We start from the raw sequence: 10,834 nt of genomic DNA, 5'->3' as shown, positions 1-10,834 counted from the left end.
GCGCGTGCAAGCACTCCCTTTTCCCGGCCGTGAGGCCTGCCTTCCCATTGGCTTGACCCCCTGGCTTGCTTCGCTTGTGAACCTCGCTCCTTTGGTCTCGTCCCGCGGCGCCGTTTGGACGCGCCGCGGCGCCAGCGGTGGGAGCCACTCTCTTTGCAGTCCAGTGTCCACCCCAGCGTGTTTTCATCCGAGCTGCAGCTGCCTTCAGTTCAGCTTGGATTGACGACCTAGTCGGTGCGGTTTGTGTTTCGTTGAAGCGCCATGCACCCAGCTTATTGCTGTGTAAGCATCATCCAATTTACTTTCTGTCTAGTGACCGGCTGATGAGCCGTTACAAAAGTTCAAAGACAGCAAGGCGCCATACGGTCAAGTCTTGCAAGGCGCAGGGGCGGCCTGTTGCACAAACATTGGCGGCTGATGGCAGGTGCCGTGTGTTCAAGGCGCCGTGTGCAGGCAAAACGTTGACACTTGCTGGAGTCCGAGTTGGTTGTTAGAAGGCAAGGATACTGATCTGGGAGCAAGACAGTTGCGGCTGCGGGAGGCTGGGAGGCAGTAGAAATTGCATGTGGCTGGCCTTGACAGAGAGGGCAAGGACGGGCCGGCGCAAAGGCGCGGGACGCGGCCCAGGGGGCGGCAGAGCAGGATACGCAGGGGACAGGCGCAGGGCGACCGCGGCACACCAGCAGCCACAAAGGGGGGTGGCATCCAAAGAAAGGAGTGCAAAGGGACACGATGCAGGCGACACAGCCCTGGGGGCCTGTGAACAAATACGCAAACGCTGCAAGGGTCAGGTAGGAGTGGGGTCCCTAGGGCAACCCAGCCAGGGCGCAAAAGCATGGGAAAACATATCTACAGCACACCCGAAAACACCGCCGCCATCTCCAGGGCCCAGGAAGCTGCCTCGGGCTCTGCGGGCATCTCATAGGGCGAGCAGGCGCCCTCATACCCCCCCTTGTTGGGCCCATCGCCCGCGCCCGCGCAGTCCAGCGGCGCGGCGCAGCGCCAGTGGTGCAGCAGGTGGCGGACGAAGGGGGCGGCCTCGGGGCTGCCCAGCTGCGGCTCCAGAAACTCGATGAAGTGAGTGTGGGGCGCGGACGCGCCGCGCGCAGCCGCCAGCACCGCCCGCGCCTGTGTTTGTGGGAGGTTGGGGGGTAAAAGGCATGTGTTGATGTGTCTGTGCCCGCTCTCATCTGGTGCATCATGTATCATCAGGCTTGATAAGCGAGGTTGGATGCACGCGTGCTCGCACAACTTGCCATGCCATGCGACGGCCCGAGCAAGGATCTGCATGCAGGCACCTTTTCCACGCGCACCTCGGCGATGGTGGCGGGGTCGGTGCCCTCCAACGGCAGCAGGAGGTCGGCGTCGTTGCAGTGGGGGGGCCAGTTGACTTCCGTGACAGCGATTGGCGCCAGGGGGGAGCGGCCTTGGACGCCGAGGTTGCCGCCGCCGCCACTGATGCCGCTGCTGGCCTCATCCTCCGTCTCGTGGGGGTGCGTCAGCTGCGACGGCTGCGGCGTGGCAGCGCCGCCATTGATCGGAGTCTGGCGGGTGGGGATGGCAAGGGTCCTGAGGGTTGGGAGCGCGACAGACTCCTGTGTGAGGAGCGGGTGCGGCGGCACTGCCGGCGCGGGAGGGTCGCAAAGTGGCTGCTTGTCGCGTGCGGGGTCCGGCTGCACAGCGATCGTCTGCGCAGGCAGCTTGATACAGGTCCTGCGGGCATCAAGTGGTTGCAGGCAAGGGCGCCAACGGGAGGTTTTGCGCAGCAGGTGGGGGTGACTGAGAGACGCGGCGTACTGACAAGCGCACGGCCGCCACACCGCTTCCGCAGCTGGATCGAGGTTGCAATCACAGGCCAGGATATTCACCCCTGCTTGGGGTGGTGGGGTAGTACCCCACCCCCATGGGGGGCAGAGGTGTCTTTACCCCAGGTGCCACATCCTCCTGATGCTGCGCACCTGGCCGTCAGGTTCTTCCTGATCCTGAGTCTGCCTCCGCGGGCCCGCCGGGTCTTGTCGTGGGTCTCGACTCGCGGTGTATTGACCTTCATGGGCTTCGCCATCGGCCTGCAGCGCGGTGTGCATGGATGCTGAGGAGCAGGGATGCGGTGTCATTGCACACCCAAGGCCTCCCGTCTGCCACGGCTTTTCTGGGCAGTCCGCTGAAAGCCAGCTTTCGTGGCTGCAATACATTGCAATCCCACCAGAATGTGCAGTTTGCAGGTGCACTCGCCTTGTGACGTTTGCGCCGACGGCCACGCGCTGCTGCGAAGCAACGGGCTCGGCGGCGGCGCGTTCCAGCAGCCGCAGAGACTTTCGGACAGGTTGGTTTGCTTTGTCTTCCTCCATCGCTGGCGGAGCCCAAATCGCAGCAGGTGGTGTTTTTCCGTTTGACCCGGGGTCGCAGCGCGGAAACAGTCGGCGAGAACTCGGCACTATACGAACTCTGTTGTCAACACTTCAACTTTCGCAATCGCTCACTGTACGGTACTGCTAGAGACACGATGGGTTTGTGCGGGCCACACTTGGCGACACTTCGCAAAGCAAACGTGGCGAAACACAAATCAAACAACAAATACCAACTATTTGTCGTCCACAATCCTTTTCACGAGCTTCAGCGCGCCTCGAGGACTTCTGTCGACCACTGGTCAAACATCCCTCTCGCAGGATGCAACGCAGTCAATTACCCGAGGATATGTGACTAAGCGCGCGTGATCAGGCGTATTACAAGACAGATGGCAAGCATCAGACCTTTGATGTCACGTGACATTGTCTTGCTGTGTAAACGAGCTGCTGTGCTCGTGAGTCTGATAATGTATGAAATATGGGCTGTTGTGGACGTGCCGCCACAATCCAGGCACTTGCGACCTCTGCACCACTGGCGCCTTGAACTTAAAGATGTGCTTACAAAAGATGATTTTTGAGCAATAGGGTGACATCAGGGGCCATGTGGAGGGCCAGCCGTTCACTGCAGTCGCATCTATATGTAAGGAAACTCAGCCGCGCTCCAGAGGAGGTAAATCTGAGCACCCACCCGAGGGCAGGCTATCCCGAGCGTCCACATGCAGTGGGGTTTGGCCTCGCACACGAGGGACTCGAACCTCAGACCAAGGGATCATGAGGTGTGGTCGAGTATCTGTGTGCGCCACAACAGCACCTGATGCCCCATTGCTACGTCACTGACTACATATACCTGCAATTAGGCAGCAGAGGCAGGTGATAAGAATGGTATCAGCAAAGCACAGCATATCAAAGCAAATCAACCATAACAAGATCAGCAGAAACAGCAACATCACCAGCAGCAGCAAAAGCTGCAGCAGAGCGTTGTGGCGGCGGCGGGGCACCTGCGACACGTGCAGCAGCTGTGAACGGCGGAGGTACCCGGGCGGCTGGGACAGCGACAGCAGCGGCCTGCAGCCGCCCCGGCGGCAGCAGACAATCCGGTGACAGCAGAGAACGCACTCCTGCAGAAGACAGTATCCAGTGAGCTCCGGCGCCTGCTTGTGGACGACCGGCAAAAAGTAGGCAGGAAGCTCGCCCTCAACGGCCTGCCGACACCAGCGCGGCTGCATCCACCAAGTTGGCCCACTGCCAGGCCACTGGCATGTCCAACGTAATTGCAGAGTTGCGCGGCAGCTCGTCCAGCGACAACTCTCCCCCCCCCCTGGGCGTGCCCGCTCGATTGCTCCCAGGTGTGGCTCTGCTGCGCACAGCTGGGCAGACCTGTGCCGCAGGTCTGGCTTATCGTCTGTCTTGCGGTGGTGGAGGCCATGGACTTGTGGACGGCCCTGCCGTGGTGGCACACCTGGGGCCCCCGGCAGTGCAATGGCAGCTGCCTCAGCGGCCGCGTGAGAAGGAGGCTTAGGAGGAGCAGGGGCGGCTGCGCGGCAGCGGCAACAGCATGGCGGTTGGCGAAGGCAGTAAAAGCGGCAGCAGACGGCTCGCCTTTGAGGAGGCCGGCACACATGTCCTAGCGGGCCACTGGAGAAAGGATTGGGAACCGGCCTAGCGTGCTTCCCCACCCGCCACGTTATGTCGACAGGGGCCGCCCTCCACGTCAGCACCCACGGCAGCGGCGACAGCCTGACCTGCGGCAGGGCAGCATGCGGCAGTGGCAGCAGCCGTGCTGGCGGTGATTGCGGGACTGCACAGGAGGCGGCAGCACGCAGGGCCGGTGCGATGTTTATAGGGGCAAATGATGCAGCTGGGCACTCGCCGCCGCCAGCTGTGCCCCCTGTACGGCTAGCACTGGCGGGCGTTGACGGCTTGACCTGCTCTCTTTTTTAATTGGCACAATCGGGAGTGTGTGTGCTTGATGGGATTCAGAGGTGCCCAACCCCCACCCAGTCATGCAGTCGGATTCGACATCTGGACTCTGGGGCCGTCGGCGACGGTGGCGACAGCGGTGATGACGGCGTCAGCCGCGGTGGCGGCGGTGGCGTCGGCGGCGGCAGCATTGGCACCAAGCAGGCCGATTGATGAGGGTGTTGGCTGCTGGTTGCGATGAGGGATGGCGCATGCAAATATGCGCCCAGGGTTTATCGCACGTCAGTCCCGTGTCTCCTGCGCAGTCCCTGGCCTTTTATTTCTCTAGTGGTCTTCTCCGCACCTTCGCGCCATGCAGGCAAAGCGCTTGCGGCGCCGTTCGCTCCTTCATCCTGGGCATGGCGCCTGCTTCGCAAACGGCTGGTTTGCTGTGCTGTGCTTGTACAACTTCCTCTGGCGTTGTTCCCACGCCGTCTGGGTGGGCCATGTTGCCAGCGGTGGCGTCTTCATTTTTTCAGTCTTTGTAAGTACCGCGTGTTGCCTCGTTCATGCTGCGGCTCCCTGCCGTTGTTGTTGGTGCAAATTGTGCAGCGTGTGTTGGGTTGAAGCTCCGTACACACGGAAGCTTGCTGCAAATTTTGCTATGTAAGCATTACTGCCTTAAATCCTAGCCCTAAACCCTGATGCCCAAGCCCTAGACCCTGAATCCAAGCTGAAACAACGTTTATTAATACTATCTGAGAGATTCTGGTCACAAATTTTTGATGTAGCGTTTTCAATCAATTATGGGTTCTCTGCGACCAAGTCACATCACCTGAGCCATTACAAAAATACAGAGAGCGCAAGGGGCCGGTCAAGTCTTGCAAGGCGCAGGGGCGGCCTGTTGCACAAATTTTGGGGCCTGCTGGCAGGTGCCGTCCGTTCAAGGCGCCGTGTGCTGGCAAATGGTGCGCGTTTATTGGGGTCCGAGTTGGTTGTTGAGAGGCATATCCAGGAGCAAGACAGTTGCGGCTGCAGAAGGTGGGGAGGCAGTAGAAATTGCATGTGGCTGGCCTCGACAGAGAGGGCAAGGACGGGCTGGCGCAAAGGCGCGGGACGCGGCCCAGGGGGCGGCAGAGCAGGATACGCAGGGGGCAGGCGTGGAGCGACCATGGCACACTGGCAGCCACAAAGGGGGGTGGTGTCCACAGGAAGGGGTGCGAAGGGGCAGGGTGCAGGCGACACAGTCCTGGGGGCCTGTGAAGAAATGCGCAAACGCTGCAAGGGTCAGGTAGGAGTGGGTTCTCTAGAGCAACTAGATCATGGCGTGAGCGGACGGAACAACGGCTCTACAGCAGGCCGGAGAACACCGCCGCCATCTCCAGGGCCCAGGAGGCCGCCTCGGGCTCCGCGGGCATCTCGTAGGGCCAGCAGGCGCCCTCGTTCCCCGCCTCGTTGGGCCCACCGCCCGCGTCCGCGCAGTCCAGCGGCGCGGCGCAGCGCCAGTGGTGCAGCAGGTGGCGGACGAAGGGGACGGCCTCGGGGCTGCCCAGATTCTGCTCCACGAACTCGATGAAGAGGGTGTGGGGCGCGGACGCGCCGCGCGCAGCCGCCAGCAACGCGCGCGCCTGCGCTTGTGGGAGCGTGAGGGGTGGAACGAAGGGGTGTGTTGATGTGTCTGTGCCCGCTCTCGTCTGGTGCATCATGTATCACCAGGCTTGATAAGCGAGGTTGGATGCACGCGTGCTCGCACAATTTGCCATGCCATTCGACGGCCCGAGCAAGGATCTGCATGCAGGCAACTTTCCTCGCGCACCTCGGCGATGGTGGCGGGGTCGGTGCCCTCCGACGGCAGCAGGAGGTCGGCGCCGCTGCAGTGCGGGGGCCAGTTGACCTCCGTGACCGCGATTGGCGCCAGGGGGGAGCGGCCTTGGACGCCGAGGTTGCCGCCGCCGCCGCTGATGCCGCTGCTGACCTCATCCTCCGTCTGGTGGGGGTGCGTCAGCGACGACGGCTGCTGCCACGGCTGCGGCGTGGCGGTGCCGCCACTGATCGGAGTCTGGCGGGTGGGGATGGCAAGGGTCCTGAGGGTTGGGAGCGCAACGGACTCCTGTGTGTCCAGCAGGTGCGGCGGTACCGCAGGCACGGGAGCGTCGTGGTGGGGCTGCTGGGGAAGCGCGGAGTCGTCCTGCTGCTGCGAACGTGTCTCTGCGGCCGCCTCGCGCAGCACCCTGCATGCATCGCGTTGTTTGCAGGCAAGGACGTTTGGAGGTGTCAGTAACTAGGGAACGAAACCGATTGAACCAACGTGCAGTCTGAATGCTGCTGATGAGTCGTGACTGCCTGTGAGTTCGCACACACAGCCCCACAAAACCAGGATGGATGGACAGGGGTGCGCTTGGCCCAGGAACTGCGTTTCCCCCCTCGGACACGTACCTTTTCTTGGTGTTTTTCCTCATCTTGAGTCTGCCTCCGCGATCCTTCTGCTTGTCGGTCTTGTGTGCTTGCAGCTGCTTCTTCAACCTCCCCGCGGGCCGCCTGTGGCAACGGGCGGGGGCCAGTGCAAAACCATCATGTGATGCCAGTTCGCAAGCACGACCTCTCAGCGTAGATGGTGGTCCGCATGAGGGCAATAGGGGATGCACGGTCTGTGTGCGTGGCTGCAGCGCAACGCAGTGCTGTTCGCGCAGGCGCACTTGCCTTGTGCGCGTGTTCGCTGCAGGCGCGCGCCGCTGCGTGGCAGGGGGCTCGGCGGCGGCGCGCTCCATCAGCCGCAGAGACATCCGTCTCGATTCGCATAACTCTGCGCCCTCCATCGCCCAAGTGCTCAAACTCGAGACCCACGGTACGTTCTCTGTTTGACTCAGGTCGCAGATTATACGTCTACGGTACACTCTACGTATTGAAGAAAGTGATAAGCTAGAATGTATGTAACACTGTCGAATATAGATCATGATGCAAAGAGACCTGTCTCATGGATGCCATTTTCACCGACACGGAGGCGGACGGTTTCACGTGGGTTGACCCGCACCTCAAGAGAACGGAAGACAAAGAGTTCTAGCAACAGTAGAAATTCATAATTTCTTTCAGATTCACGCGCAGTGCAGACTTCGACGCGCTCGGTGCACTACGGTATGGACCGAGCACGGTCAAACGAGGTACACTGTGGTCATAAATGTGGCATAACTGCGGTCGCGCGCTTGACAATGGGTCTCAAGCGGCAATTTAAGGCACTAGGTCCCGACCATGCGGAGTCAGCGGATCTGGCTGTGCTCTGCTGTCTGACTATGAGTGGCAAAAGCAAGAATACAAATTGTCATAGTTTACTTGACCTTGCTCCACAAACCTTGTTACATGAACTCCCAAAGAAAATCATGATCAGCAGAATGGAGAGGACTCCAGCATCATTCTTCAACAATAGGGAGGGTGTCACCAGGGCCATGTGATGAGCCAGCCATTCTCTGCAGTCGCATCATAGGGAGGCTCAATCGAGCGTGTCGAGAGCACCCACCCAGAGGTGAGTCCCAGCGTCCACATGCAGTGGGGTTTGGCTTCGCACACATAGGGTTCGAACTCATGACCATGGGGTCATGAAAGGTGAGCGAACATCTTTGTGCGTCACATCAGCATCTGATGCCATGCGCATTGATCACTGCCTACATGTACCTGCAACAAGCCAATAAAACAAGGGATTTGGATGTCTTTGACTTGAAGCAAAGCAATGAGAAGTTAGAGAATCCTATGGCGCTGGCCCCAAGCTCCTACAGTTTCTTGTCCTTTTTCCACCATCCTTGTTCGGTGAACAACCCCTGCCTCTGGTGTGTTTTGCACCTTCTTGCCCACTGGCTGACATGCGCGGCGCTGTTCGCCGGTGCTTTGCCGTGTTGGAGTCATATGCAGATTCACACTGCACGGGAAACAGACATGCGTGCAGACCCACACTGCACGGGGATCGCCCCCAAGAACGCGCCAAAGCCGATTTGAGGGCCGGGGCAAACCCGTATGCAGCCCTGCCGCCATCCAGTATGGCTGGCCCACTTGGCTGGTGCTATGCTCAGCAGCAGCAGCAGCAGCAGCAGCAGCAGCAGCAGCAGCAGCAGCAGCAGCAGCAGCAGCAGCAGCAATTGTTTTCACCGGGAAGAGACCGAAATAGTGTTAGCACTGGAGGCTGGCGTGGCGGCGGATGGTGAGGCGTCGGCGGCGGCAAGCGACGCAGCGACGTGCCTGCCTTACTTTGGCGACCCGCCGTGCAGTCGCTTTGCCGCGCCATTGACGATAGTGGAAGCTGGCCGTGCAGCACGTGCGCTTTCTGTAACCTCCACTTGCGATTGGATGTCGCAGCAGAGCGGCTTGCGCCGCCTTACATACAACACGGGGCCATCAAGGAAACTCTCCGCTCATCTAGGGCCATCGCCCGTAGCAAGCTGTCACGATGGCAGCGGGGCTGGCAATTGCAGTGATGATCGGCGGGAAGCTGGACGGCTCTGGGGGTGCTCAAGAGTGTGAGACCGCTTTGCGTGTTTGTGGAGAGGGGCGGCAAAACATACAGTGGCGACATCTGTATGTGACTGATGGGTAGCCTAGTTGAGGCCGCGTTGACCTTTACTGTGTACCCTTCAAGTAAGCAAGCAGGCAACTGACACCTGTGCAAGGCAATGGCTCACAGCACCGCCGCATGCATGTTGGCATGCATGCGTGATGGCGGGGTCCAATTAATTCGTGCTGAAGTGGTGCCTGCAGTGCCCCGAGTCCCCTTCTGCGTTGAACCTCTTCCTCTGGATTTGTATTGACTTTATCTTCCCCCGGGGCAAACCATCCAACGTGCTGAGCGCACAACCCACCCTCTCAGGATCCAGCAGGTTCATCGTGGCGCAGGCTACTGGCTGGGCGGCGCGGCGGCCCTGCAGGCGGCCGCCCCCGCGCCGGCCAGCAGCACAAGCAGCGCAAACTCCGAGGGCCGCTGGTCGCCCGCGGCGCCGGCCGTGGTTGAGGCGGCGTAATCGAATCGGCCGCGGATGTCAGTGTAGCCGTCCTGGCAGCAAGGAGTGCGGGCAACCGTGGGCATGGTTAGACTCTAGGCAGGGCAGCAGGGGTGCAGCAGGGCATATGGTGTCAGGTTGCCCACGACACACGCATGCTGACGTTTGGGAGCAGGCGTGCAGGCTCTTTGAAAGAGGCTGCTGAGGTGCGACAAGGCAGCCAGCATAGCAACATGTGTCAGAGACGGACCTCGCATGTTGGTACGTGCGGGATGCATGAGGCCGAGCAAGCCGTCTTTCCCGCCCAACCGCCGCACCTTGTGGAACCAGGGCGCCCCTTTGGGGCCGCTCCTCGCAAACACCTTGACGTACGCCCCCACCGCCGGCGCGGCGGCCGCGGCCGGCCCCGTCGCCCCGGTGGCGCCGCGCAGGGGCGCGACCAGGGCAGTCGCAAGGCCCAGGGCCTCCGACACGTGCACCTGCAGGCGGCTCGCAAACCTGCGGGGGCGAAAAATATGATGTTTTGCTCGCCTGATCAGCCCCATGCTGCGTTCTGCCCGTCAGCAGCCTTACCGGTCATCAACGGCATCGTCGCGGTCAGCAGCAGCACGCCGGCGGGCTGCTCATGTTTGCAGCGAGCGGCCCACCTGTGAGCCGTCCGGGTGAGGCCGCCGCCGCTGACCTCCACCAAGATGCTGCTGCTGTCATCCACGCCCCGCAGGACCTCCGACAGCCTCAGCGCCGACAATGCCAGGCCGCCCTCCCCGCCGCCGTCCCCGCCGGCCGCGGCCGCCACTGGCACAGTCGCCGACGCCGTCGGCCGCACAAACGCGACGCGTCCCAGCCCTCCTCCTCCGCCGCCGCCGCCGCCGCCGAGAGCGGCCTGCCCAAAGGGGTCCGAGGTGAACAGCAGCTCCGCGTCGACCGTGTAGGCGCTGACGCGTAGTGACGTCACCCCGCGGGACCTGACGAGAAGCCGGCCCTCGGGGTCGAAGCCGCCAAGCGTCAGCAGTGGCTCATTGTCTTCGGAATCTGCGGACATGGCGGCCGCCGCGTCGGCGACGGCCGCGCCGGGCGTCGCTGCTGCGGCCGCAGCCGCGGCGGTGGCCGACGCCTGCTGGAAGCGCTTGCGCCAGGCCTGAGGGTGTTGGTTGTGCAGCAGAGGCGGGTGCCAGCATTCGAGGAGGGAACAAGAATTTGTTTGTCGCGACTCTATTGCACTCCTGTCTCTATGAAAACACACAAAAAGCACGCGAGGCCACAGGCCCAAGCAGAGGCTCCCTGTACCTGCAAGCTGAGCATGGCGTCACAAAAAAACACACAAGGCGCACAGGCACGCGCACGCACACGCGCGCGCGCGCACACACACACACACACACACACACACACACACACACACACACACGCACGCACGCACGCACGCACGCACACGCACACACACACACACTGTGCTGTGTCCCCAGTGCTCACAGGGTCCACAGCCTCATCCTGCGCATACGAATCTGCCAGAGCAGCAGCTGCCCGCAGCCCCGCAGCAGCCGCTGCCGCCGCCGCCGCCGCCGGTTCAGCGGCTGCCCCAGCCAACCCCGGCCCCGCGGCGGGGGCGGCGGG

General features: G+C 61.8%; 3 protein-coding genes across 3 annotated transcripts in view; all 3 read right to left on the bottom strand.

The window, feature by feature from the left end:
* Positions 1-849: 849 nt before the first annotated feature.
* On the bottom strand, positions 850-2,050 carry MNEG_5976 (hypothetical protein; the record flags this gene model as incomplete). The annotated part of the gene is made up of 3 exons (XM_014045553.1): positions 850-1,128; positions 1,314-1,569; positions 1,959-2,050. The coding sequence occupies 3 exons, from the start codon at positions 2,048-2,050 to the stop codon at positions 850-852; spliced, it is 627 nt and encodes a 208-aa protein (XP_013901007.1).
* A 3,543-nt stretch (positions 2,051-5,593) lies between these two features.
* On the bottom strand, positions 5,594-6,703 carry MNEG_5975 (hypothetical protein; the record flags this gene model as incomplete). The annotated part of the gene is made up of 3 exons (XM_014045552.1): positions 5,594-5,872; positions 6,061-6,328; positions 6,681-6,703. 3 exons carry the CDS (start codon positions 6,701-6,703, stop codon positions 5,594-5,596), a joined length of 570 nt encoding a protein of 189 aa, XP_013901006.1.
* Positions 6,704-9,120: 2,417 nt separating this feature from the next.
* Positions 9,121-10,834, bottom strand: part of MNEG_5974 (hypothetical protein) — a gene marked incomplete at both ends in the record, with an annotated part of 6,900 nt that continues 5,186 nt past the window's right edge. Inside the window, 3 exons of the mRNA XM_014045551.1 lie at positions 9,121-9,276; positions 9,541-9,721; positions 9,871-10,361. Coding sequence (XP_013901005.1) covers positions 9,121-9,276; positions 9,541-9,721; positions 9,871-10,361 — 828 coding nt within the window. The remainder of the gene's footprint in view (positions 9,277-9,540; positions 9,722-9,870; positions 10,362-10,834) is intronic.

The sequence above is a fragment of the Monoraphidium neglectum genome (genome assembly GCF_000611645.1).
Source record: "Monoraphidium neglectum strain SAG 48.87 unplaced genomic scaffold scaffold00931, whole genome shotgun sequence".
NCBI lineage: Eukaryota > Viridiplantae > Chlorophyta > Chlorophyceae > Sphaeropleales > Selenastraceae > Monoraphidium > Monoraphidium neglectum.
The sequence above is the reverse complement of the archived record's forward strand: the minus strand, read 5'-3'. Positions and strand labels throughout refer to the sequence as shown.